Source organism: Kogia breviceps, chromosome 1, assembly GCF_026419965.1.
Source record: "Kogia breviceps isolate mKogBre1 chromosome 1, mKogBre1 haplotype 1, whole genome shotgun sequence".
Classification (NCBI taxonomy): domain Eukaryota; kingdom Metazoa; phylum Chordata; class Mammalia; order Artiodactyla; family Physeteridae; genus Kogia; species Kogia breviceps.
This window is the reverse complement of record NC_081310.1, coordinates 18105107-18132405: the sequence shown is the minus strand read 5'-3', so window position 1 is coordinate 18132405 and position 27299 is coordinate 18105107. Positions and strand designations below refer to the sequence as shown.

Genomic DNA, 27299 nt, shown 5'->3' with positions numbered 1-27299 from the left:
CATGGCGTTACTTACTTTTTTGTGTTTCAAAATTGCTGAAGCACTTATGTCTCTTTGTTTAGAAAGTATAGCTGACTAGTTTATTTCTTTGATTTAGGTAGTAAACTACTGAGAATTACAGTGAATATGCTGACAGACCCTTATTTATACTGGATTTTGCTGGCACCACTGTTACGTGTTACATGCCTGTGAAAGTTAGCACGATGACAGGGACAGTAAAAATTGCAAACGACGGACTTATTAACTAAATTTGAAAGCTTTGAAAAATTACTGTGGGCTACTTCAGTGGTTCTCTAGTCATCACAGTAGCTGATACAGCAGAAAACATTTGCCACTATGTTTACAGAGTAACAATTTACCAGCCCCTATGGTGGCCAGCTATAATTGACAGGCTGGTTAAATTACTGCAGTTCTACCGTCTGCTGCGTTGTATATGTTTGTTACAACCCTAGTGTTTAGAAAAGATTCCTTTTCATAACCCACATCAGTGGTTTCCGTTATTCGTGCGGATTGAGAAAAATTTTACTAGTCTCGAGGCAAAGAAAAATCCTTGAAGTTTAGGCCACACTAAAATAAAATTATACTTTCTCTCTTCCCACCCCGAAACAGGGGCTGTGTTTTATGGCTAATGGATGTATTTAATGTTACCTTTAGTAACTGGGTACTTGCTGGCTTTTCTGAAAAGCCATGGTAGTCCCTGGTGATGCTGTTTTTTTTTTTTTTTTTTAATATCATGCCTCACTGGGGAAATTAACTACCTTGTCAGAGGATGGCACTATTTTAGGATCATTATCTTCAAGGGAGTTTTGTTCATGGCTTTGGGCCCCATGACTGTGTGGGACGTTTTCAGAAAAATCTAATTGGTAGGCAGATGCCCTTATGGTAGAAAACAGTGATGAGCTTGCATCTTTTTTTTTTTTTTTTTTTTTTTTTTGTGGTATGCGGGCCTCTCACTGTTGTGGCCTCTCCCGTTGCGGAGCACAGGCTCCGGACGCGCGGGCTCAGTGGCCGTGGCTCACGGGCCCAGCCGCTCCGCGGCACGTGGGATCTTCCCGGACCGGGGCACGAACCCGCGTCCTCTGCATCGGCAGGCGGATTCTCAACCACTGCGCCACCAGGGAAGCCCGAGCTTGCATCTTATTGGCCAACGAATGTGTGCTGAGGCTTCCTGGCACATTCTTACCAGGCCTTTACAGCCCTCTTTCCTCCGTTTACTTTTTTAATCATCGAGGGACACTCGTCTTCTAGTCTAGAAGCAGAGTGGAGCTTCTGTCACCCCCTTCATTCTGAACGCACAGCCGCAGAGCAGAGTTAAAGGCGCTGTGGCAGTTTCCCTTACAGGGCCCAGCTTCCCGGGGCAGGGCAGTGTTGCCCGGGCAATTGAACCCCAGTGCCTGGGTCCAAATCCCTGCCCCATCTGTGTGATGTGGAGAAGTTACCTTGATCAGTCTCTGTTTCTCCATCTCAGAATGAGGGTGGTGATAGAACCTTCTTTATGGAGTGACAGTGAGAATTAAGTGAGACTTACGCGTAAAGCATTTAACACAGTGTCTGGCACTTAGTAAGTGCTCGGCAGCTGTCGCTGTCTACGTCATCCAAATCCGTGCCGTCATTCCTGTCTCATTCCTGTCGAGTTAGGCGGCCAAACGCAGGCACTCATCTGGGGCGAACACCTCTTGACGGGCCCACTGTCCTCTGCTTAGGATGATGCCAGAGGATTTCCTTACGGTGAGAGGAGATTTCAAGTGACTGTGGCCTGATTTCTGCCAAATTGCTTGGTTACGGCGTAGCAGACATTATAGAACAATTTAAGACGTGTACTTTCCATCCTTTTATTCTTTGTTTGCCCTTGTGTATAGCATGTTGATTGTTGATGTACGTCACCCAGATGTACCAAGGGATTTTTTTTTTTTCTTTATTGAGGACTTACTGAAAGAAATTCGATTTACGTAAGACTTCTCTCCCAGTTGTTCTCAGTTTTTTTTTTTTTTTTTTTTTTTTTTTTTTTGGCGGTACGCGGGCCTCTCACTGTTGTGGCCTCTCCCATTGCGGAGCACAGGCTCCGGACGCGCAGGCCTAGCGGCCATGGCTCACGGGCTTAGTTGCTCCGCGGCATGTGGGATCTTCCCGGACCGGGGCACGAACCCGCGTCCCCTGCATCGGCAGGCGGATTCTCAACCACTGCGCCACCAGGGAAGCCCTGTTCTCAGTTTTTAAATTTGCTTTGCTTTATGCTTTTCTGATAACATTTACACTGCTTGGGGCAAAATAGCTAAACCCAGGGAGAAGTAACAAAAATCTACCACCGTGTATAATTTGAAGGAGATCGCTTGTTTTTAGTTGTGTCGTTAGCAGCTTTTTATCTCACTGAACCTGATACACTGAATGTTGTGCCTTTGGAATTACATGTGACCGGGAGCTGGTGGTCGTCGCACGCCCACCCCACTGTGGCTGTGGATCAGAAGAGCTGTCGAGCTCGTATTCAGAGCACACACCCTAGCATTTCGTGACAAAAGCTAGCATCATTCCCAAGCGGCAAGACTAAAGCTTTAGCTCTAGAATTTTATGACATGCCGAATCCTAATGATGATATGATATAATAATATAGCATAACATAATATACCACAAGCGTGCCCCGTTTCATTGCACTTTGCAGATATAACTTTTTTTTTTTTTTTTTTTTGTAAATTGAAGGTTCATGGTAATCTTGCCTCAAACAAATCATCGGTGCCGTTTTCCAACAACGTTTGCCCGCTTCATGTCTCTGTCACATTTTGGCGATTCTTGAACTGTTTCAAACCCTCCATCAGCAAAAAGATTATGACTCGCCGAAGGCTGAGATGATGGTTGGCATTTTTTATCAATAAAGTATTTTAAAATTACAGTATGTACATTTTTTAAGATGTAATGCTATTATTACACACTTGATAGACCGCAGGATAGTGTAAACATAACTTTTATATGCTCTGGGAAATCACAAAATTCATGTGACTCTCTTTGTCGTGATATTTGCTTCATTGTGGAGGTCTGGAGCCAAACCCACAATATCTCTGAGGTGTGCCTGTCTAATAGGATCATGTGAGCGTTGCCTCACCTGTTTTCGGTGTGTGGAACTCCTGCTTGTACGCGTCCAGCTTTGCCACGACAGACTAGGGGGACCTGCTTTTAGTCCCACAGTGACAAGGAAAGATGGAGAGTTAGGGAGGACACAGAAAAGGAAATGCCCTGAAGAACGACAGAAGATACTGGTTTTCACCCCCTTTCCCCCCCATCATCAGGAGATGAAACCGGAATACTGATCCATGTGAAGAAGCTTTTTCTGGTTTCATGCTACTAAAAATGTACATTTATGAGATGGTTCAGCAGGGTCAGGGATGTAACTAGTCATTGTGGAGTAGTGTCTCTGAATTTGCTTCTATGTACGTGATGTCGGTGTCTTGTGCTTTTATCTTGGTTAGTACTTGTGTGGCAAAATTCATGTTTGCTCTGGGATCACTTGCAGTCCATTTGCTGGGTTGGTGGCAGACAGAGTATGATCATAATTTGACATTGAGTTCTAGGCCCAACTAAGGGAGTAGTACTCTGTCCCTTTTTATATATATATAACTTGTACCTGCCATGGATATGTCAGCCAGAATCTTGAAATGTTAAATCGTAATATTACTTAACTAAAAACATAACTAAAGATGCTATTGCTTAAGGATACGTTACTTAGGATACTAACTTTGAATCAATCGCTCATGGTCGTACAGTTTCATGTGCAAGAATAAATATTAGATTATGTGACTACAAGTAAGGAGAAATTGGAACGCTATTATTTGCTCATTTTTGCCATTAGGGCCGTGCTGCATGTGGAGTTGAGTCATAGAAAGCGTAAAAGGCTTCTATTCTAGTCTAGCATGGGAGAAATGCAATCCCAGCATAAACAGAGAATAGTAAGAGTTTGCACTGCAATAAGTTCGAAAGACGGTAGAAGTCAGAGGAGGATGGAATTGTGATAGGAGCTGGAACTTGAGATGGATAGACAGAAAAGAGAGGGAAGAGTATTTCTAAAGGAATGCTTAAAGGAATGCCTCAAGAATGAGCTGGCTCCCTTGTTCAGGTATGGTTCTTCATGGTTCTAAGTCGGTTCACAGGACCACAGAAAGATTAGCCTGGTATATAGTGATAAGTAATAGGGAAGTTCTTTTTGAGAAAGACTTTTCATTGACTGAGACTAGAGTCGAATCCCAAGGGGAGCCAGGCTTCTCAAAGAGCTGTCGCAGGTACCCACCAAGATGAGCAGGGCCCTCCTTCGGGCTCCAACACTGATTGTGTGGCCCGGAGCACATCTCTTAACTGCCCCAAGACTCTGCCATCTTTATTATGAAATGAGGTTTGGGCCAGTTAGTCTTTAAATGCCTTCCATCTTTGAATTTCTTAAACTCTTTATCTTTTGAGCAAACATAAAAATACAGATCTCATCTTATTAGTGGCATTATTTTGAAAACAGGATAGATACACAGAAATAGTGTTCTTTGTTGAAAAGTAACTTTTACAGACTTTCTGGCGTTTATTGTTTGTACGTAATTTTGGAAGTGTGATAAAAGGAAGAACCCATTTGTATAGTTGTTCAGTTATTTTTTTAAGTTATTTTTTGTGGAACTTGCCAAAACGAGAGCTGCATTATCCCTTGTCTGGAGTATTGTTTGGATTTCTTTTTTATTGCAGTGAGATGGAAATTTTAGGATAAGAGACCAATCAAAGAGTTTTAGACGCTCCTAATTTCTTATCAAACACAATACCTAAATTATATCCCTGTATGATGTGCCCTGCTTCTAGCCTCCTTACTGAAGGGGAGACTCCAATCATTTGAAAAATCCTGAACCTCAGAGTTGGTATAATTGGGTCTCAGTTACTGGGGAGGGAACCATAGGGTCTTGATGCCCTCAGCTTACAGCCGAGGCACCATGAGGAGTCCTGGGTGAGTGCTGGCTAAACAGAGACTGTGTACTTCGACGGAAATTGGGGGTCCAGGGAGAAATGAATCACAACTGACTTTTGCCTTCTGACTTTCATCTTTAGGGGATCATTTTCTCCCTAGTTTACGTGTAGAAAAATACACATTCAAAACAGCAAACTGAAAAAACAAATCAAAACAAAACAACAAACTGGATAGCAAAATTCCTAAAAAATGGAGCTTTACTAAAACAAAACTGGGTATTTGCCAGTATTACTCTTTTCGTTATCTTTCGGGAGTGGGTGCAGCCTCCTAAGCATATCTTGCAGGAGAAAGAAGTTCCAAATCTATTTGATTCCTCAGTGTTCCATTGAGAAGGAAAAATAATCACATGACTATCCCAGAGGCTTCAGACCTACTTGGAGATTTTCCTGAAGATGTCCTGTAAACCCATATTTTATTTATATTTTAAACATTTCTTTGATAGTATCACAGCAAGAAATAATTTATCTTTCCTAGAAATACTACCGTAATATTTCTGATTAGGATGATTTTCTGTTTTTAAAATCTTTAAAATTTCATTATGCTAGTAATGCATGCTTACTGAAAGCTTTAAAAAACATAAATATGTATTTTTTTTTTAATGAAAGCAGGCTGCATCTCTTCCCCACCCCCATCTTGATTAATTCAATCCAAAAGCTATCGGGTAGGGTTGCGTGAGGTAGGAGTCCGCATGACATAAAACCTAGAAGCTGTAAGAGAATAAGTAGGTTGATAATTTAGCTACATAAAAAACTTCTGCATGAAGTAAAATAGGCTACGACATGAACTGCGAAAAACTATTTACAACTCTTATGTTCAAAGGACCAATTTTCTTGTATGTAAAGAGTATATACAAATCAACTAGAACAAGAACAGCAATCCAGCAGGAGATCTGCAAAGGAAATAACACATTGTTCATAGAAAAGGCTCTTAAGCATCTGAAAAAATGCCTATTCTCACTCATAAGAGGAATGCAATAGACCGAGATATTACTTTTTCCCTGTTAGTTGGACGAAGATCAGCCCGAGTTGAAGCATGGTTTGAAGAGTCCCTGAGGAAGCAAAAGCACTTTCAAAACTTGCTGGGTCAGATTATAAATTAACACAACTTCTGTGGAGCACACTTTGGGGGTATCTAGCAAAGTTACTAATACACATTTCCTTTGACCCAACAGTTTCACTTCTAGAAACTTACCTTACTGACGCACTCCCACATAAACTGACAAATGTATAAAGTTATTCATTGTAGCAGCAAAAGAGTGTAAACAACACAAATGTCCATCAATAGGGCGCTGGTTGACCAAATTATGGTGTGTCTATACAATGGAATGCTATGCAACCATTTAAAAAGTTAAGAAACTTCATGTAGAATGAAGTCTGAGGTATATGCTAAGAGAAGAAAGTAAAATATAGAAGTATGCATATAGTATGCTACCATTTGTGTCAGAAAAAGGGGACAAGGGGTAGTTAAATGTATTTGCCCGTGTGAGTGGTGTCCCTGGAAGTAACGTAGGAGAACCGGTCACACCGCTGTCTCTGGAGTGAACAAAGGGAGGGCTGGAATACAGGAATATCAGAGAGACTTTGCAAAGAAGACCTTGTTAGAGCTGTGAATTTTTAACCATGGGAATTTACCTACACAGTGAATACATTTTCAATTAAAAAAAGAAAACACCTTTCAGGTTACGTAAAAAGATGTGTCCAAATTATCATACTTTACAGGCCGTAATCGTCAGATAATGTTTTCTTTGCTGTCTAGCTGCAGATATCTACCTATCTGTCTTGAATAGAGTTATTTACTAAATATCTTAATACCGAATTATTCCTAGAATAATCCCTATGGGAGGTTCTTTTAATGTCTTCCTATGTTTTATTTTAAAAATTTTCAATTAATATTCAAAACAGATCTGCTTGTAGGTGATATTTTGTTTATGGGTCATCTTTGACATGTTTTGATAAGGAATATTACTGAGACTCTAGAAGAGTTGGAAAGGTTTCTTTTTCCTTTTTTCTTCTCCCTTGCTTCTCAAGGTGGACATGCTGAGTTGAACTATTCTCGATATTTTTCCATGGAAGTAATTGTAGTTTTATTCACAGGAAGAAGAAGGAAATATGTGCAAAACACAAAAAACGTCCTGGCTTCAAGATTGTGTTTTATCCTTATCTCCAACCAATGATCTTATGGTTATAGCTCGGGAGCAAAAAGCTGTATTTCTAGTGCGTAAGTACTCTTGTTATTTTCATTTATTTTAACGCATAGAATAGAAAATGGATTAGGTAGAAAGAAAAAGTTTTTTACGTCTCTTGTATGCATTATGTGGTGGCATTCCATAGTTTGATATGTGATATAACACTTGTTATTCTTTCCTTTTATTTCTCTCTCGCTCTCTTTTCCCCTTTTTCCTTTCTTTTCTGTTTCTTTCCTCTCTTTTTCTTTCATGGCTGCAGATACTGTAGCTGTCTCTCTATGGCATTTCCGAGGCAGTACTGGGCATTGCCCAATTCTTGCAAGGGGCAGTCAGAGCTGAAAAGGGCACTGACTGCTTCTTAGTAATGTGAGTCAAGTGACTTTGAACTCTAATTTGAAAACTCACAGTGCTGTAGTTTCCTGTTTGGGGCATAAGTTTTCAGCTTATAATTTTTGTTGAAGATTAAATTTAAAGTTTGGGTACATATAGAATGTGGAAAACCTCACTGATCAAAATAAGATCTTATATTAAATGGATATGGAATGGTCTTATAAAGCAGATTTGCCCTCCAGTTGCATAAATGTAATACGAAAATTTTCTCTGCCAACTACAGATAAAAAATAGTTTTATAAACAAAAAAGGTGGGGTGGTACATAAGAATTAATAACTTTCTTATATGGATTGAATTGGAGGAAAGAGACTAAAGAGAGAGTTTTATAAAAATTTTTAAACATTATCTTATGTTTACCTAGAAAAAGAGCCAAATCAATTAATATAGAACCATTCAATTCTGTACTCATCGTTCTAAAGGGAAAGAGTGAAATTTATAAATTCTCTGTTTTAGTCTACTATAGTTAAAGAAGTTATTTTGTGTGATAACTTAATTTTTTTTTTCAGCAAAATGGAAACATAGTGCTAAAGGGAAGGAAGAAATGCAGTTTGCTGTTGGTTGGAGTGGTTCTTTAAGCGTTGAAGAAGCGTGGGTACCAGTTCATTTTTTTTTTGTCTCTCTGTGTGTTAAATGTATACGTGAAATTGTTTGACTTGTATGTGAATCTATTAAGAAGTTTCATTGTTTGGAATGTTTAGTAAATGTCTTTTCTTTGCAGCTTTAGAAGTTGTAGAGCATGATTTGGCCAGTAAATTTTAATTTTATTAACCATGTGATTACTTTAAAAAAAAAAAAAAAGACCTCCTGTTTGGAGAGAATTTAAAGGAGAATTCAGAGAGATTCTCATAACATCCTGTCTACATTTTGTCTTTTCCTCAGCTCTTCATTAATTTTATTCAGCTAAAAAGTCAAGGGCAGCCCTTGTCTTTTCTGCTTTGCCAGCATTGGGCTTGTACTTAAAGGGGACAGTGTTACATTAATTCTTAAAACTCATAAATACTTCAGAAATGCAAGCTGGTAAATTCAAGTTTCCTACTGATCCAGTAAGAGGTTTTTGGTTTTTTTGAAAAAAATTATTTGCTTTTATTGATTTATTTTTGGGTGCGTTGGGTCTTTATTGCTGCGTGTGGGCTTTCTCTAGTTGCGGTGAGTGGGGGCTACTCATTGCGATGGCTTCTCTTGTTGTGGAGCATGGGCTCTGGGTGTGCGGGCTTCAGTAGTTGTGGCACATGGGCTCAGTAGTTGTGGCTCGCGGGCTGTAGAACATAGGCTGTTTAGTTGTGGCACACGGGCTTAGTTGCTCCGCGGCATGTGGGATCTTCCCGGACCAGGGCTCGAACCTGTGTCCCCTCCATGGCAGGTGTATTCTTAACCACTGTGTCACCAGGGAAGTCCCAGTAAGAGTTTTAAAACCAGATCTCTAGCGTGGTTCCATGATGGAGCTGCTAGCCTGGAACCTGCAGCCAAAACCTGTTTTCAGTTAAATTTTTATGACTGAAAGTTACCTGGTCGGAATGAGTAAGATTCTTCCGACTTTGAATTCAGATAAAGACAACCAAGTAGAAATCCATAGTACATGCCTGACACTCTGTAGATACTCAATGAATTGTTTTCTACTTTTATCAAAATAAATAACATTTCTCCTTAAGTCATTTAGTCTAAGCATTTTGAAGACATTTACTTTCTGTCCGAAATGCAAAGCAAACATAATGGTTCAATCACTAGAGACAACAAACAAACAAAAAGGTTAATTTTGTTTGGTGATTATGTGGTTTGGTGTATGTGGAAGAGGGTTTATATTTTGTTGAATAAGCTGGTGATGGTCCTGAGGTTTTACAGGTTAAATAAAAGTCAGTAGGAGTTATTTTAATTTTGTGGCTTGTCTCTGAGCGCGAGACAAAGTTTTCAAGTCTATGTGTCAGAAAAAAAAAAAAAATCTTTTAGGGACCATCCAGCCTAGCAGGTGCGTAGAAATAGGTTATCAGGAGCAATTTCTGCAAAATATAAAAGAAGAAGCCAGCCAATTGAAATACAGCGAGTCTCTAGATTAACGTGCTCAGCAGAAGTGTGGTTCGCTCGTAATGTGATTGCCAGTCCCTCCCTCCCTCTGCCCAGCTTCTTAGCTGATGCGGAGGAGAGGGGAGCAGTGGCACAGGACTACTTGGTGATCATTTGACGTTTTCTCTGTTTTGTGTATAATCAGTCATGTACAGTAAAGGTGTGCTTTCTTTACTTTTGTGCTTTTCACGACCATACAGAGTGAAAAACACTCTTTTATTAACTACAAGCGAATGTGACGTTACCTTTTATGTGAATGGACTTTATGACCCTACTTCATGGGGGAGTTTTACTGTTTTTTTATGTAGGCGTTGGATACAACTGATCACAGAGCTCCTCTTCCACTTACTGCCCTTTAACATCCCATTATAGAGCTTTCCAAGTAATTGATCAGTTCATGAGGTAAGCGTATGCTTTTGTTTTTGTTTTTAGGGAATGTGTAACCAGTGCTCTGTGTATCCCACTAGCAAGCCAGAAGAGGTAAGGATGAATGAGTCATTTGTTTTCTTTGCTTTGATTTATGAGCGCTTAAGACCGTCACTTTTGTCTGTAACAGGAGTTCCACCGGACGACCAGACTGGACCTGCATTGTGGTGGGCTTTACTTCGGGTTACGTACGCTTCTACACAGAGGTGAGTTGAGTGCCGTGCGGTTCCGAGATACCAGCTGACTGGAGCACCTGGTAACCCCTCCCCATCATACTCACTTGTGACTCATGACCACCTGCCCCCTTGGGACTGTGTATTCGACACTTTATGGGGTGGAGGCTGGGACAGGGGGAGCAGTGGTGGTAGAAAGTTCTGGTAGGAGCTATAGAGAAGAGAAGCCATATTCTGCAAACAGGCTACCAGGCATCCACGGAAGGCCTTGTGGGGGAATGATGCTCTCTGGCCGTACCTGTTCCGGTATATTGGTAAGAAAACAAGCGGGGCTTATCTCTGTGCTTCCTCCTAGAGCGGCGTGCTCTTGCTGTCACAGCTCCTGAATGAGGACCCAGTGCTACAGCTCAAGTGCAGGACCTATGAAATCCCACGACATCCTGGCGTGACGGAGCAGGTAGCATAAGAGATTGTGTCCAGAGTAGCAGTGGCTTTACTTTGAAGTCATTTTCTTCCCTCTTTCATTGGGTGGAAACTTTAAGTATCTTCTTGTGGCACAGTTAGCTGTGCTGTCATATTCTTAATAGAAATATAAGCTACTCATAGCTGAGTAAAGAATACCAGTCTTGCTTTCACTTACTTAATGAAATAGTGTATGCTTTGCTCTACAATGAAATAAAACACTTAAGTCAGAAGACAAAAAGTTTTCTCAGTTTTAGAATTTAATAATGACTTAAGTTACAAAATGGTATTTTGTAACTTCATATCTTTTTAATTTGAACTTAGGTGTCAAAATTATATAGAGAGTAAAAGAAAAAAGTTCTAGCTGTATTATTAATAGTGCTACCACATTGCACTAACCTATTTCTCAGAAAGGGGTTATTAAGTTTTTATTTATTGTGGAAAATATTTTATATTCATTGACGATTTTGATAGAGAAAATAATACTGTTGAGTGTCTAAGGCTCTCCACAGTTTTCACTTCTTCCTGGTGCTGTGTGAGATTTTCATTGTCTCACAGTCACAGTAATTGTAGAGCCACATAAACTGATACACTCTTGCTCAGCACATCTTGTTTAGTACCTTGTCAAAACTATATAATATGCCTTCTTTCTTTGTGCTGTCCTGCTTCCAGAAGATTTGAAGTAAACAAATCTTCAAATTTGCCTGTGTGGACTTAAATTGTGCGATAGATGGACTGGAGCTCTAGAAGAAACTTAACTAGTAAGAGAGACTAGACTAATACCTATTAATACCTATGAATGAGTTAATCAGTAATATTAAACAATACCTTATTATTTGCTAGTTTTTATGAACAGAATAACTTCTGTGCACGTTTAGAGAAGAGGGAGCTCAATTAGGACTAGGACAAAAAAGGAAAATTTCACTGAGGGGGTGAAGTTTGAATTAAGCCTTGAAAATGGGTAGAGAACTTAATTAGTGAGAAAAGAAGGGAAAATGTTTTAGATAATCTGGAGAAATATGAAGGAAGATTCAAATATAGGACTATGTATGAGACAACAAAGAAACCTGTGTTAGAAACTAATGAGAAATTGTTGAATAGGCTGAGTGGCCAAATTTTTCATAAATTTGAAAGCCAAGTGAAAATCTGAGTTGGTTCAGGAGATTTAGAAGCTACTGAAGATTTATGAGAAGGAAGTGATGTACTGAAAGGGATCTTGAAGGCCTCTTCAGGATGAATTGGACTTGTGAGAGCCTGGAATCAGGGCGGCTGGTTACCCGGTCTTGTAAGTTATCTGTAATGATGTACACTGCTGGGAGCCAGGACTGCAATGCAGTGGGAAGAGAAAGGACTAGTACGAAAGTCATTTGGAGGAGCATTTGACAGGACTGGTTATCGTATTGAGATGTCGAATTTTAAAAAGCAAAATGAGTTGGCTTCAAGATCTCCATCCTGAGGTGTGCCGTTGACAAAGCTGGAAGAGGGGACTGCTTTGGCAGTAAACACAGGTTATTACATTTGGTTTTGGACGTGTTGAGTTTGAGGTGATGGTAGGAAATAAAATGAAAATACCATCATGCCTGTAGTGATACAGAACCTACCATATAGACACAAAGACTAGATTGAAGACGATGGTTGAAGTCATAGATAATGAATGAATTCTTCCGCATAAAGGTTATAGGAAAATAAAACTGAAGCCTGAAGACTTAAGTCTTATAATATTCATCGTAAGGAGACGGGAGAAAATGGAACTATTGAAGGAAACAAGGAAGAAGCTGTTGGAAATCCAAGAAGATAATCTGTTTATTGAGGCTATGTCTCGAGAGCCATTTCCTTTTTTTTTTTTACAAATTCTCTGGAAGGTGAAGGTTCTTTAAACACTTTAAACTTGGCTATGTCTATAATAATCTTTTTTTAGAGCTGGTGGGAAAATATAACTCACATTTAAATATTTGTTTGCTCTTTGCTTTTGTGAGTCAAGAAAATCCTTTAGTTGACAAATAACTCTTATTAAACACGCGGAGAGAAGCCTTTGTCATTACCCTGTATTCTACACAGCATCTCTGGATCTGATACATCAGTTTATATATCAAAAATATCTATTTGCTGCTTCTTCAGTATACTCCTAGATCTATTCAAGATCACAGGAGCAGATTTCCTGTAATTCAGTTCTGGGGGCAGTGAGTGTAGTAGGTGTGATGGCTGATCATTGCAGGAGAAGATTCCAGATGTTTTTCTGGAATGCCAAAGAAGCTTCTTCCGTGGTTTCTGCATAAAGATCTCTGTCATTTAGCATAATTTCTGCAGCTGTTGGACCACTGGTGTTTGTCAGAGTGTCTTCTTCAGGAAGGCGGTCTCGTTTTGAAGACAACTGATGAGCTAGCGATTAGCTCCTGCGAGTCAGGGGCTCTCTCCCCGCTGCCACGCTCAGTGGACCGTGTAAGCTAGCCTTGTGAACTTGTTCTGTGAGCCCACACCGCAGCTCCCCTGTCCCCTGCTTCCCACCCCTTGTGGCCCACAAATCTCTTTTAAAAATGGAAACACCCCAGCAGTCCAGTAGAAAAAGGGGCAAGGCAATTCTCAAAAGAAGAAATATAGTTGGTCTAAAGCATATGATAAAATTTTGGACCTTATTAATAATCTAAGGACTATAAGCAACTACATGTGGATAATTTTTCACCTTTCAGATTTTGGGCAAAGATGGAGATTAACAGAAGTTGGTGACAATATGGAAAAACAGGCACTGTCATGTATTGTTGATAGAAGTAAAAATTGATAGGTACTTTCTTGAGGCAGTTTAATAACACAAATGAAAATCGTGAACACCCTATGACCCAACAGACCCCCTTGAAGGAATTTACACCAAAGTGATGTGAAAGGATATATACAGAAGAAGGTTTATTGCAGTGATGTTTATAATAATGAAAATATTTAAGTTCATTCACAAATATTTATTTACTGCCTATTATGTGCCCAGCCCAGTTCTAACCACTGAGCATCCACTGGTGAACCAGACATGCAAAGTTTCTGCTTTCGTGGGGCCTGCAAGTTTGGGGATGGTGGGGGGAAACCAACGATGAATAACTAGGGGTTCCAAGATGATTCCAGCCTCTGATAGGTGCCGTGAGGGCAGTAATCATGTTGTTGAGAGTTCTGAGCCAAGGGAATGGAGGTGATGTTTGAGACAGAGGCTCAGGAGTAGCCTCTCCGAGCAACGACATTTGAGCCGAGACCTGAACGATCAGAAGAATTAGGCAGGCGAAGACCTGGGAGGTGAAGGTCCAGGCACATGGAAAGTACTGAGGCGATAATGGCCTTTGTGTTCCAGGAGCCAGGGGAGAGAGGTGAGATGAGGTTAGAGACAGGGGCCGCAGCTTGTAGCATGGTTAGCGTTCAGGTTTATTCTAAGTGCAGAAGGGAGCCGTTGGAGAGATTTAATCAGGAGGGCGGTTCAGCCTGCTGAGTCTCAGGAAGATCACGCTGTCTGTGGGGCATGGGTGGTGGAGAGCAAGGCGGAAGCCGGAGGTCAAACTAAACGTCCATCAGTAAGTGCTGCTTAACTGAAGTCTGGTGCATACAGCGAGCTGCGGCATCTCCACAACAAAAAAGGGTTTGCTCGCGTACTGAAATGGAAGAGTGTCATTGGCATGTTATTGAGTAATGAGAAGCGTGTTATAGAGTAGTTTTAGAATGCCAAGAACATGTGATATGGTATAGTCTCATACGAAAGTGTGTGATTATATGTGACACCATATACTGATATATGTCTGGGATTTCAGGTGAGTTTCCTTTTTCTCTTCTTTTTACTTTTATGTGTTGTTTTTATCCATACAGTGACTATATTTCGTTTTTATGAAATGTGTACATTTTTTTGGTTACTCCCACCATCTATCCTGAAAACATTATTCACCATGAGCAAAGGCTCATATTTGAGAAGAATGTTAAGTCCTTGGCCAAAAGGCATTCTGAAATTGTCTAGTTTTACTATTCCTCTGCCTGATATTATTGTTTTGTGTGTTGGGTGTTTGACAGTTGTTTAGTTATAGTATTCTTTTATTTTACATTAATAATGACATTCAGCTATCATAGAAAAATGGATATGCTTATTTGGCAATAATGAAGATTTATGATTTTCTCCTTTCTTATTCCTTTAATAGAATGAAGAATTGAGTATCTTATATCCAGCTGCCATCGTGACTATTGACGGATTTAGCCTTTTTCAGTCTCTTCGTGCTTGTCGGAATCAGGTGGCAAAAGGTAATTTTGGGCAAGAAATAGCTAACCTCTGGTGATGTTGGTCTTATTTAACTTAATCTACTTAGGGAATTAAATATGTCTTCTAAATTAAGAAGGCCTTCTGAACTAGATTTAAAGGAAAAAAACACGGTTACTGTAGAAATGGGAGTGCATTGTGGGGTAATTGCTGACTAAGATAAAGGTGAGGACTAGAACATCACCTCTCTTCACAGGTTGCTAGTTGAACTGCTGGCTTTATTTACTGCTTCAGCAATATGTCTCAGCCGGTTAAGAGAGAGCTTCAACATTGGGGTGGAGACTTTCGTTGCATCTGGCTGAGAAACCAGATTTCTCACTAGATGGGCAGCTGTTTGGGCCAGCATACTAAAATCTTGTGATTGTTTCCATTCTCACTGAGGGTAAAGGTGGCATGAAGTTTGCAGGGGGCATTAGGCAGGACCCAATAGGAAGTCAACACCAGCAGCTTTGCGCTAACTTGAAACACTTCTGAGCAGAGAAAAGTTAGAGACCTAAATATAATCTACATAGGCAGCTACATCATTTCCAGACTTTGGCATGAAAAGTGCACAAATAATCAAGAATTCTTAATCTCTACTACCCGTAGTTTACACTCTGATGCTCTTATGTCTTTAGAAGAGGATATTGGTTTTCATCAAACTCAAGGTGCCATTGATTATAAGGTGCACTATTATTTTCTGTTTCACTAAGAAGTAAAAATGCTGCCAGTGAGAGTCACACCGTCGATTTTAAGATTCCAGTTTTAGAGATGTTAAATCATGGGAACAAAAAGCCTTAAAAGCAATGAAAATACCAGTGTTGGTGCTGACTTTCCCCATTTTCTTCTGGGTTTCGATAAGCGAGCCTTAATGGTCCTAAAAAGAGCAAACAAAGTTTAACTCTTAAATGATTTAGACAGCTCCCCGAAAGAAGAGTTTAATTAAGATGTGTTATCTAATTCATAAAGATTGTGCACAAATCCAGGACTATACTATAAGACACAAGAAAAACAATTTCTTCTAAGGAAAGAATGCAGCATCTGACATTGCAATAGAAACATTGTCACTGTCTTTTTAGCAGATCGTAACATTCTTGGTTATATTGCTCTTTAGTAGTACATGCTTTTCTGTAAAGTCAAATTTTTTTTGAATTTTTATACCTATTTTCATAATCTTTTAAATTACTTAAATTTAGCCCACCATAAGTTTCAATATCTTTGTTATCTTGGAGATATAGTAGTTACCATTAATGTATGTGCCCAAAGAGACTGGCCATTTTCTGTAGATAAAAATTCTGTCCATAAAATAAACTAGAAATAGACAACTGTGTTTTAATTGGTATCTTCAGCCATTTCGTTTTTACTATTTTTGAATTTCCGTTTATTTGGTTATGTATGAGTCCATAAAGCCGTTTTATCTCCTAAGAAGTAAGTAAGTAAGCCACTTTGTGCCCTCTTATTTATTTTGAGTTGCTCTAAAAATAATTCTGATTACTTAGCTGCAGACTGTTGTGACTTTTATTTCACAATATAGGAAAACTCTCTTCTTGGCCTAACTCTCAAATCTGAAGTGCTAAGAGGAGATTACATTTTTCCTTTATCAGAGTACTTCTACTTCCAGAGTAAACAACCAGAATCCAGCCGTTTTCTAATATGTAGCATGAGAATGTACTGGTGACTGGGGCCTTGGGCATGAACCTGTGGCAAGAGCTGGACCTGTTGCTTTTCTTTTCATTACTCACTCCCTAGGTGGAAATGCTGAGGTCAGTGATCGGCATTGCATTCATTTTTCTGGCAGTGCTATCACTGGTAGCATATCTTTCTGTCAAGCCTGGCCTCAGTTTCTTGCATTTGAGACCTTTCTATTATGTGTCCTTTGCTGGGCATATCGTCAGGTTTCGCTAAGGCACTGGTTGCTGTTCCCAGGATTTTATCCACTGTCTTACTCAAGGGGGAGAAATCAGTTACTTGGCTTCTACTGCAGTTTGAATTCACCTTGATTTTTAGTGGTAGTCTAGAATTTTTAATAGTCTTCTCTGATTCCTGAGTGTTTCAAAATCTCTTAACGACAGCCAACTTAGTCTTTTAATGTTTGCATTTTCTGTGCATTGTATTGGTGTGAATAAATCTCACTGTATGCGTAGTTTACATTCCTTTGCCTCATTATTTTTAGTTGAAATTTTAGAATAATAAACCAAGTTATTCTTGATGATTTTGTAATAAAACTTCATTTTCTCCATTATATTTAAGTTTGGATTGTCTAATTTTTATCTTTGACAGCTGCAGCCTCAGGCAATGAGAACATACAGCCACCACCGTTAGCTTATAAGAAATGGGGTCTACAAGATATTGACACAATTATCGATCATGCTAGTATTGGTAAGCATGACTAGTTCCAATTCTTTTGGAATTTACTTCTTATACTTTTTGATTGAAGTATCTCATTTATTGGAAATGTAGATTTATTCTCATGTGAAAAGAATATGCGTTGTCGTTAGTGAGACATTTGGAAGGTAGTTCAGACTTAGAGATTATCAAAGGTTAATGTCTTTAGGAAATGGTAGCAGTTTTAGCAATTATGCCCTCAGCAGCAGTACTGTACAGTTTTAAGTCACCCACTGTTTGACTTATTTTTATACAGATGAGTTTAATTCATATAATTACCAGATAGACCAGTCTTCTACAAATGTAACTTGTAGACCAGCAAAATACAGAGAAAAGCAGGTTTTTTTCTTGCAGCCAGTATTTGAAGGCATACTGTCTTAGGTACCGGGAATGCAGCGGTGGAAAGACGTGTGACCGGGTCTCTGCCGTCAGGAAGCTTGAGGCTAGTTGGGAGAAACACGTGAAAACAGTACAGCACCACAGCGTGGTGGTGGTTGCCATAGTAGACAAGTGGACTGGCTGTAGTGGGAGCAGAGGAGAAGCCCGCAGCACCAGGGGAGTCAGGGAGCAGGAGGTTGACTTCAATCTGAGATGGAAAGAGTGAGTAGGACTTGACCAAGAGAACAAGCGTGGGTGAGGCACTCTAGCCAGCAGGCACTAGGCCTGGGGTGGAAGTGCCTTGTGTGCAGGAAGAACGAACAATGAAGACTGGCCCAAGTGAGGCCAGTCTGCAACTAGGAGTCAGAGTCTGGAGGGCTAGTGTAATACGCGGAGGAACTTATATCTTTCTCCTCACCACGTTGAGAGTCATTGAAGAATTCTGAACAAGAGAATGGTATTATCACTTCGCCTGTTGGAAAAAATCACTTTGGTGGAAGTTTAGAAGTTGCAATGTAGGGTTTAAGACTAGAAACTAGGGCTTCCCTGGTGGCGCAGTGGTTGAGGGTCCGCCTGCCGATGCGGGGGATACGGGTTCGTGCCCCGGTCCGGGAGGATCCCACATGCTGCGGAGCGGCTGGGCCCGTGAGCCATGGCCGCTGAGCCTGCGCATCCAGAGCCTGTGCCCCGCAACGGGAGAGGCCACAACAGTGAGAGGCCCGCATACCACAAAAAAAAAAAAAAAAAAAAAAAAAAAAGACTAGAAACTAGGTGCAGTAAGGAAGCTATAATAATCTCGGTGAGAAGTAATGGGCATCTAAATTAAGAGTAGAAATGGGTGTGGAGAAGAAGGAAATGCTATTTTCAGATATATACCTATTTTTTCTGTTTAATAATATACTATATGCTTGTTAAAATTTTCAAATAGTACATAAAAATATAAAGAAAAAAAGGAAAAAAATATCCCTCGAAATCCTCCCGTCTAAAGATACTCACCACTGGCTTTGTGGTAAACTTCCTTACAGACGTGTGTAAGTGCAAGTGTAATATGTGTATGGTTATGCAGAGATATGTCTTCATAAAAGGATTCTCTCCTGCCAACTACATTGTAGCCCTTTTCTAATCAACATATTACAAAGAGGCTTTCACAAGTTTTGCTAAATACACATTTTCTCAGAGCCCTAGTAGAAGACAGATGGCATCCGTGAAATAGGATAATTGAAAGGGGTTTTATTTGCAGAGAAACTACTTATACAGATGTGGTATAGGAGAACCACAAAGGATAGTACAGCGTCTTGCGGGCTGGTCAGCAGTGCCGCTGTTAAGCACTCCTAGGCCTAAATTCTGCTCATTGGAGATAATGAGTAGAATCAGTGCCTTAAGAGCAGGATGGCTCTTGGCCAGTGGTCACAAGGAAATAGATATTCTGTCTTCGTTCTCCTTTCTGTCTTTGATGTCCTGGCGAGACCTCCCATTGTCTGAACCCAACCTGAAGCGTGGGCTAATAATATGCGCACACGGGCCCCTCGGGGCCGGCAGGGAGAGAAGGAAGGGGTGTGAATCATCCAGAGGGGAAACACAAGGTACCTGACCCACAGATTATCTTTGTGTATTGCTGCCGTTCTGGTGCAGAGTACAGCTAGGCCTTGTTTTATTTTGCTTTGCTTTATTGCGTGTCACAGATACTGCTTTTTTACAAACCCTGTGTTGAGCAGGTCTGTTGGTGCCGTTTTTCCAAAAGAATTTGCTCACTTCGTGTCTCTGTGTCATATTTTGGTAATTCTTGAAATATTTCAACCCCTCTACCAGCAAAAAGATCATGAGTCTCTGAAGGCTCGGAGGATGGTTAGCAATTTTCAGCAATAAAGTATTTTAAAATTAAGATAAGTACTTTTTTTAGACATCACACTATTGCACACTTAACAGACTACAGTATAGTGTAACCATAATTTTTACTTGCACTGGGAAACCAGAATATTCATTGACTCACTTCGCTGTGATATTTCCTTTATTTCAGTGGTCTGGAATTGAACCTGCAGTATTTCCAAGGTCTGCCTATAATCTGTAATAAGCACCGTGTTGGTAGACATTCGTTTGTCTTTACTTTTTGCTAACATAAAAATGTGCGAAATTCCAAAGTGTTGAGTTCAGTTCAGGGTGACTTCCCTGTTCTGTTAATTAAACTTTGGAACATTGAGACAGGCTAGGAGAAATGATTGGATAGAAAATATTATTCTATTCATTTATCTCCCAGCCTACAAAATGAAAGAAGAAAAGGTGCCATGAGCTTTATTCTGTGTACATCTTTATGTAGAGGTCTGACTAATTCATTCAACAGAGAAATGAATGAATACCTGTTACCTCCCCAGGCACTAATATTGGTGCTAGAAATACAAGGCAGACAGTACCCCTGCCCTGATGAAGCTTACGTTCTGGTGATGGGGAGACAAAAAATAAACAATTAAACCAAATGAATAAATAGGGAAATAACGAAATGTTAGTAAGCATCATGAAGAAAATAAGCAGAGGGTTATGACAGAAGTAAAGGAAGAGGGGACTCTGGGTAGACTGGCGAGCAAAGGCCTCTCCTGAGACATGCGGGATGGAAAGAAGCCGAGATCGAGGCCCGGGGTCGGGGGAGATGGAAGACTGGAGGCTTAAAGAAACAGAAGGGAGGCTGATGTGACTTGATTGTACAGTGAGGGGGAAATGGGAACAGGTAAGGTTGGAGATGTAGACGGGGGTCAGATCACATAGGGCTGCGGAGTTTGGGTTTTATTCTAAATGCAGTGGACGTCATTGATGGAGTCTAAGTAGGGGATGTTTTAAAATGCCCCTCGACTGCTCTTTAGAGAGAGGCTTACAGAATAAAGGGAAGGCCAGCAAGGAGTTTGTTGCAATAAGAGAGAATGAGGACTTTGTCTAGGGAGGAAGCAGTGGTGCTAGAGAGAAGTCGACAGGTTGGAGATGTAGTCGCACTTGCTAAGGGATGGGTATTAGAAACAAGAGAAGGAAAAGACTTCGTAGCTTTTAAGTTCGAGCAGCTGAGTGGATGATCAGGCTATGGCTGAAGTGTGCATAGAAGGCAGAGGTTTGAGTGGACAAGTGGAGAGTTGTGTTCTCTACAGGTTAACTTCTGACACAATCAGACATTCAAATGGCGATGCCAAGTAGACAGTTGGATATACGAGTCATAAGGTCAGAAGAGAGGTCCGGATTATCCATATAAATTTGGGAGGGAATGGTTAACTGTGGAATGCGTCATAGAATTCAAGAAAGGAGAAGGTCCATTGGAGTTGACAACATAGAGCTAGCTCTTCATTGACTCTGATCTGAGAAGTTTAAGTGGAATGGCGAGGATGAAAGCCAGATGGGGCTACATTTAAGAATAAATATTTCCGGGCTTCCCTGGTGGCGCGGTGGTTGAGAGTCCGCCTGCCGATGCAGGGGACACGGGTTCGTGCCCCGGTCCGGGAAGATCCCACATGCCGCGGAGCTGCTGGGCCCGTGAGCCGTGGCCGTTGAGCCTGGGCGTCCGGAGCCTGTGCTCTGCAACGGGAGAGGCCACAACAGTGAGAGGCCTGCATACCGCAAAAAAAAAAAAAAAAAAAAAAAAAGAATAAATATTTCCGGGCTTCCCTGGTGGCGCGGTGGTTGAGAGTCCGCCTGCCGATGCAGGGGACGTGGGTTCGTGCCCCGGTCTGGGAGGATCCCACATGCCGCGGAGCGGCTGGGCCCGTGAGCCATGGCAGCTGAGCCTGCGCGTCCGGAGCCTGTGCTCCGCAACGGGAGAGGCCACAACAGTGAGAGGCCCGCGTACCGCAAAAAAAAAAAAAAAAGAAAGTAAATATTTCCACCCCCTACATTCAAAACTCAGAAACACAAGAACAGGAAATCAACTCACAGCATCTCCATTTTGACTCCAGTCCTGACCTCTTCACTAAACTTCTTACTCATTTTCCAACTACTGAACATTTCCCCCTGGGTATCCAAACTTAACAGATCCCAAACAGAATTCTTAATTTCCTCTCCTCGCACTTGGTCCTCCTTTGTTCTTCTCTCTCGTCTTTGTCTGCTTTCGCCCCCACCAAAAGCTTTTGAGGCGTCCTTGATGTCCTCCTTTTCTCACCCTCCTCATCCAGTCCACCTTCGCCTCTCCTACCCCCCACAGTAGATCCTGAATCTGACCGAGTCTCATCTCCATCGTTGGCAGCTCAGGAGTCCATGCCACCACTGTCTCTTGCCTGAACTATTGAGGAGAAAAAAATCATAACTGGTCTTTCTGCTTCCTTTCTCTCATCTCTAAAATCTGTTCACCAGTCAGCAGCTAACGTGATCCTTTTGAAATATAAGTCATATTTTTGTCACTTCTCTGCTCACAGCCTTATAGCGGCTTCCCATCTTATTCCTGATAAAACCCAACGGCCTCACGGTGGCATCCAAGGCCTGACATTGTCTGGTGTATGGTACCTTTTGACTTCATCTCCTGTAGAACACTCCCCTCCTCCCCGCCCTGTTCCACCACGCTGATCTCCGTACTGAGCCTCAGATACACCAAGCGCCCTCCCACTTTGGAGTCTTTGTAATTGTTGCCCTCTCTGCTTGGAAGGTTTTACCCAGCTAGTCACATGGCTCTCTCCCTCACTTCGTTCAGGTGTCTGTTCAAGTATCATTTTGTTAAAGAGGGCTTCTTTAGCCAGTATAATAGGCCTAGAAAATTATCCAGTGAGTTTGACTTTATGGAAATTTATATTAAGAAGAACTGTAGGGCTTCCCTGGTGGCACAGTGGTTGAGAATCCGCCTGCCAGTGCAGGGGACATGGGTTCGAGCCCTGGTCTGGGAAGATCCCACACGCCACGGAGCAACTGGGCCCGTGAGCCACAATTACTGAGCCTGCGCGTCTGGAGCCAGTGCTCTGCAGCAAGAGAGGCCGCAATAGTGAGAGGCCCGCGCACCGCGATGAAGACTGGCCCCCGCTTGCCAAACTAGAGAAAGCCCTCGCACAGAAACGAAGACCCAACACAGCAAAAATAAATAAATAAATAAAATTTATTAACAACAACAAAAAAGAAGAACTGTAAGGCGTTTGAAAGTTCAGAAAGGCCTCAGTTGTTCGGGGAAAACCCTAAATGACAAGGTAGTAATAAATCCAGAAAAGAAAAATTCACATCTAAGGCAGTGTAATTACAGTAGGCAGCTTGTCTCAGCAGTGAGTTCTTTATAATGAGAACAGAGAGTGTGAATTTAATTTAAATATTGAGATATGGTTATATTGGAAGAATGTGGGAGGAGAAAGAGGGGCTGTATATATGCTACGTCTTCATTTACCTTAAATCAATGAAAAATAGTGCTAAAATTGGTGAGTCAAAAGACAACAGTCCTCTAGAGCCCACCAATCTGCCACAATATAGAGAGCGGGACAGAATATTAAATAATACCACAGGGATGCAGTCAGCAAAATCTAGACTGTAGGAAATGAGTGTCCAACAGCCTGGTTTTTTCAATGACTCGATTGCAAGAGATCTGGGCATGGGAGGGTGGAGGGGCGGAGAAAGACAGTAGGATTTGGGGCTGGTGTTGTCTGCCCATTTGTTTGTGGTCCTTACTCTGAAACTCAGGTGTATTGTTTTTCTCTGACAATGATCACCTCTTTTGGTGCAGACAGCAGAGAAGGCAGAAAGTTTATTTGTTTATTTATTTTTTGCGGTACGCGGGCCTCTCACTGCTGTGGCCTCTCCCGTTGCGGAGCACAGGCTCCGGACGCACAGGCTCAGCGGCCATGGCTCACGGGCCCTGCCGCTCCGCGGCATGTGGGATCTTCCTGGACCGGGGCACGAACCCGTGTCCCCTGCATCGGCAGGCGGACTCTCAACCACTGTGCCACCAGGGAAGCCCGAAGGCAGAAAGTTTAGGTCAACCAAGGGTGAGATTGAGCCAGGTGAGTATGTGGGGGAAGAGGGAGATGGGAATTGTGCAAGAGAGTGATTGTGATGGAACGCAAATCAGAGCCAGGTAAGAAAGGAAGTGATCACATGAGTTACTTGATAAATAGTGTGAAAATGGTAGCAGTAACGTACTGAAACTCTTAACGACATGTAGAATTATTACAGGGGATTTCTAGAGTAGTTAAGATAGAAAGCTAAGGGGTGGTGGTCAAAAGGCGGTACGCTTAAAATCAGAGTTTCAAAAAATATACCGTTGATAATGACAGGATGCAAGGGATGGCATTGAAAGTGGATGACCTTATGGAGTGAAGTAAGTCAGACAAAGACAGATATCAGATGATATTGCCTATATGTAGAATCTAAAAAAATGGTACAAATGAATTTATTTACAAAAAAAAAAAAGAGTCACAGGTGTGAAAAACAAACTTATGGTTACCGGAGCGTGGCGGAGAGGAGGGGAAGGGATAAAGTGGGAGATTGGGACTGACATATACACACTACCATATAGAAAATAGATAACTAATCGGGACCTACTGTGTAGCACAGGGAATTCTATTCCATACTCTGTAATGACCTATATGGGAAAAGAATCTGAAAAAGAGAGGATATATGTATAACTGATTCACCTTGCTCTACAACAGAAACTGACACAACATTATAAATCAACTGTAGTCTAATAAAAAGTTTTAAAAATTGCATTTGACGTTATTAATAAAGATTGTTAATTGTACTTATTATGTTTCAAAATGATATTGCGGTATACCTGGCTGATAACTTGAAACTTCTGTAGTTATAAGAAATGACAAAGTGTTACTGAATTTCCTATATAATGAAAAAAAAAAGTGGATGACTTAAATTGTGGGAAGGAAGAGCTCATTCGTGGCAAGGATGGAAAGAACTGGTCAACCATCTCTTTAGAATGGGTGAGAATAAATCCACTTAAAATTTTGGATCCACTTTGCTGGATAGCTTGTAGCCATTTATACTCACACTTACAGTGTGTGGGAGTATGAAGAGAGAGTATTGAAACTATATGTGACACCATTCAGCCATTGATGTTGTGCTGGTAGAATAAGGCTGAACTTATGCCAAATTTAATCATGTAGTAAAAACATCTGTATCATTGAATCATGAATTCATTCATACATATGAGACAGGCATTATAATCTTTCAGAACAGTTCAGCTTTTGTAAGGATTATTTGATGACTTTAATCCCTAAATCCAGTAAGTTGTTTGCTTATGAACTCCCTCAAAGCATTTCCTTTACCAGGATTCTTCTTCAGGAGCAATGCATTGTTTTTGACCATTTGCATTCAAAGTCGAGGCAGTACACATATATGAAAATTAGAATAACTCATGTTCCATTCTGCAGTGTGTTTGTGTTCAGAACCTCTCAACCGGGTATCTTCATGTACCGTGAGTACCCGAGTTGGAAGACACTGCCCAAGGCCACGTGTGTGGGAATCTAGCAGGATCTTTACTTTCTAGATCTCTAAGCTCACTGTCCCCCCTCCTTCTCTCCCTGCCACCCTGGTGCATTTAAATGACGCTGGCTTCTCTGCTGCTCCGCACAGCATGTGGGCGTCAACATTCAGTCTGTCTACTTTTGTTCTTAGAGCCTTGGGGAAATGAACAGTACCCTTGCATTGTAAAAGGCTGGGGATTTCTGGACTACAGGGTACCAGTAGATGTTTGAAAGGGTTTATTTTCACTGTGTTGGGAAGGATACGGGAGTACAGATGCTCTCCTACCTTTTTGGTCGGGGTGTACATCGGCAGCACTCTACAGTTTGCAGCGTCACAGTACTTAATACATTTTTTTAAAAAATGTAGATCCCCTTTGAGCCTGCACTTCTGTTTATGACGATTTGCCATACAAATGAACTTATATATAAATATGCACAGATCTATCAAGGATATATGTTGCAGCATTATTTGTAGTGGCAAAAGGTGGGAAACAACATAAATGTCCATCAGAAGGTCAGATCAGTTCTGGCATGGCCACACCCTGGAATGCTCTGAGTGATTGCCAAGAATGAGGCATGTCTCCTTGATATTTTATTAAATTAAAAAAACAAGGCACACATCAGTTTATTTGGTGTACTGTCATTTATGTACACACAGCATTTCTGGAAAGCAGCATAAGAAACTATTTCAGTTGTTACCTCAAAGAAGTGAACTAATACCTGGAGATATGGGTGGACTCCGTATTTCTTGTACCATTTGAACTTGTGTCGTTTAAAAAAATTAATATTTAATTTTTGTAGTATTTTATAGCTTAGAGTAATTATAGGTGGCAACTTTAATATCTTATGAATGTTTGATGACATTGATCTTGTAGCTTTTGAAAATGACTTTTGTCTGTTAAATGAAACTCAGCAGTTAGCGTCTTAGAATGGAGTTGAAATAAAAATCTAATAACGTAAAATGACAATGTCATTTCAGTTCATTAAAGTCATGTGTTGTTATTGCTGTTTTATCATTAGGTATTATGACTCTGTCCCCTTTTGATCAAATGAAGACTGCCTCCAACATAGGTGGATATAATGCAGCAATTAAAAACAGCCCACCTGCCATGTCTCAGTATGTCACTGTAGGGTCCAATCCATTTACGGGCTTCTTCTATGCTTTAGAGGTAAGTGTTTCATTACTGATCTTGATTTTTCAACATATCTACAAATTGGGATGGTAACATAGCCTTAGAAAGATTAAGCAGTTTACATTTCTAAGTTTCAATGTAAGCTAAAATTAGTCTCAACTCACTTTCTTCTAAATTCTTTAGATTAACTGAGAAGGTACTAAAGTCAGTGTATACAAGCAGCCTTCTTTGTTTCTGATGCCCCAAATTCTTAGTTGAGTTGTCTTTAAATATTGGTGCAGTAATCAGAGGCTTAGTGTTCTTAGTGATGTCAGCCCACCAGGGATTTGAGTAAATGAGGAATTGTAAAGATAGAACAAGCCGCCAACTATAGTTGATAAAGTGGTGAAAATGGCTTCCTAAAATTGGGAAAAATTAGGTGTTAGATTTGGTATCTCCTGTTGTTCGCTTAAACAGCACCCTTCTCAAAATGGTTCGAACCATCTTTATGCTTTAATAAAAATACATTTTTTAAAAAAAGAGGGGGAGGGATAAATTAGGAGTTTGGGATAAATATATACACACTGATATATAAAATGGATAAATAGCAAGGTCCTACTGTATAGCACAAGGAACTATATTCAATATCTTATAATAATGTATAATGGAAGAGAATCTGCAAAAGAAAAAAAATATATATGTATAGCTGAATCACTTTGCTATACACCTGAAACTAACACAACATTGTAAATCAACTATACTTAAAAATGTTTTTATATAATATGAAACATTTCTAAATAAAAACTGGTTAAAAAATGGAAAGAAAAAAAGAGGGAAAAGGGCTGGTTGTATATGGATAAGAAATCAATAGCCCTGGTAGAAAAATGCCATTTTAATGTCTTAGTTTACATTTTTTTCATTAATTACAGTTTAAGGAGGGAAATCCTAAAGATAACTACTAGTGATTTTACTTTTTTTTTCTTTTTTTAATTGGCCATGCCACATGGCTTGCGATATCTTAGTTCCCTGAACAGGGATCAAACACGAGCCCCCTGCAGTGGAAGCACAGAGTTTTAACCAC

The 27299-nt window shown here is 40.6% G+C and overlaps 1 protein-coding gene and 1 non-coding gene across 5 annotated transcripts in view; both read left to right on the top strand.

Moving 5' to 3' along the window:
- RAB3GAP2 (RAB3 GTPase activating non-catalytic protein subunit 2) overlaps positions 1–27299 on the top strand; it is a 97473-nt gene that overhangs the window by 29897 nt on the left and 40277 nt on the right. For all 4 annotated transcript variants that reach the window (XM_059039696.2, XM_067027828.1, XM_067027839.1 and 1 more), the window contains exons 3-10: positions 7078–7201; positions 8067–8148; positions 10051–10098; positions 10175–10250; positions 10573–10674; positions 14837–14936; positions 17212–17310; positions 26127–26275. In XM_059039696.2, the coding sequence (XP_058895679.1) occupies positions 7078–7201; positions 8067–8148; positions 10051–10098; positions 10175–10250; positions 10573–10674; positions 14837–14936; positions 17212–17310; positions 26127–26275 (780 nt within the window). The remainder of the gene's footprint in view (positions 1–7077; positions 7202–8066; positions 8149–10050; positions 10099–10174; positions 10251–10572; positions 10675–14836; positions 14937–17211; positions 17311–26126; positions 26276–27299) is intronic.
- Positions 19826–19957, top strand: LOC131747046 (small nucleolar RNA SNORA36 family). Its single transcript, XR_009332748.1, has one exon. It is a non-coding gene; the product is annotated as a small nucleolar RNA SNORA36 family (small nucleolar RNA).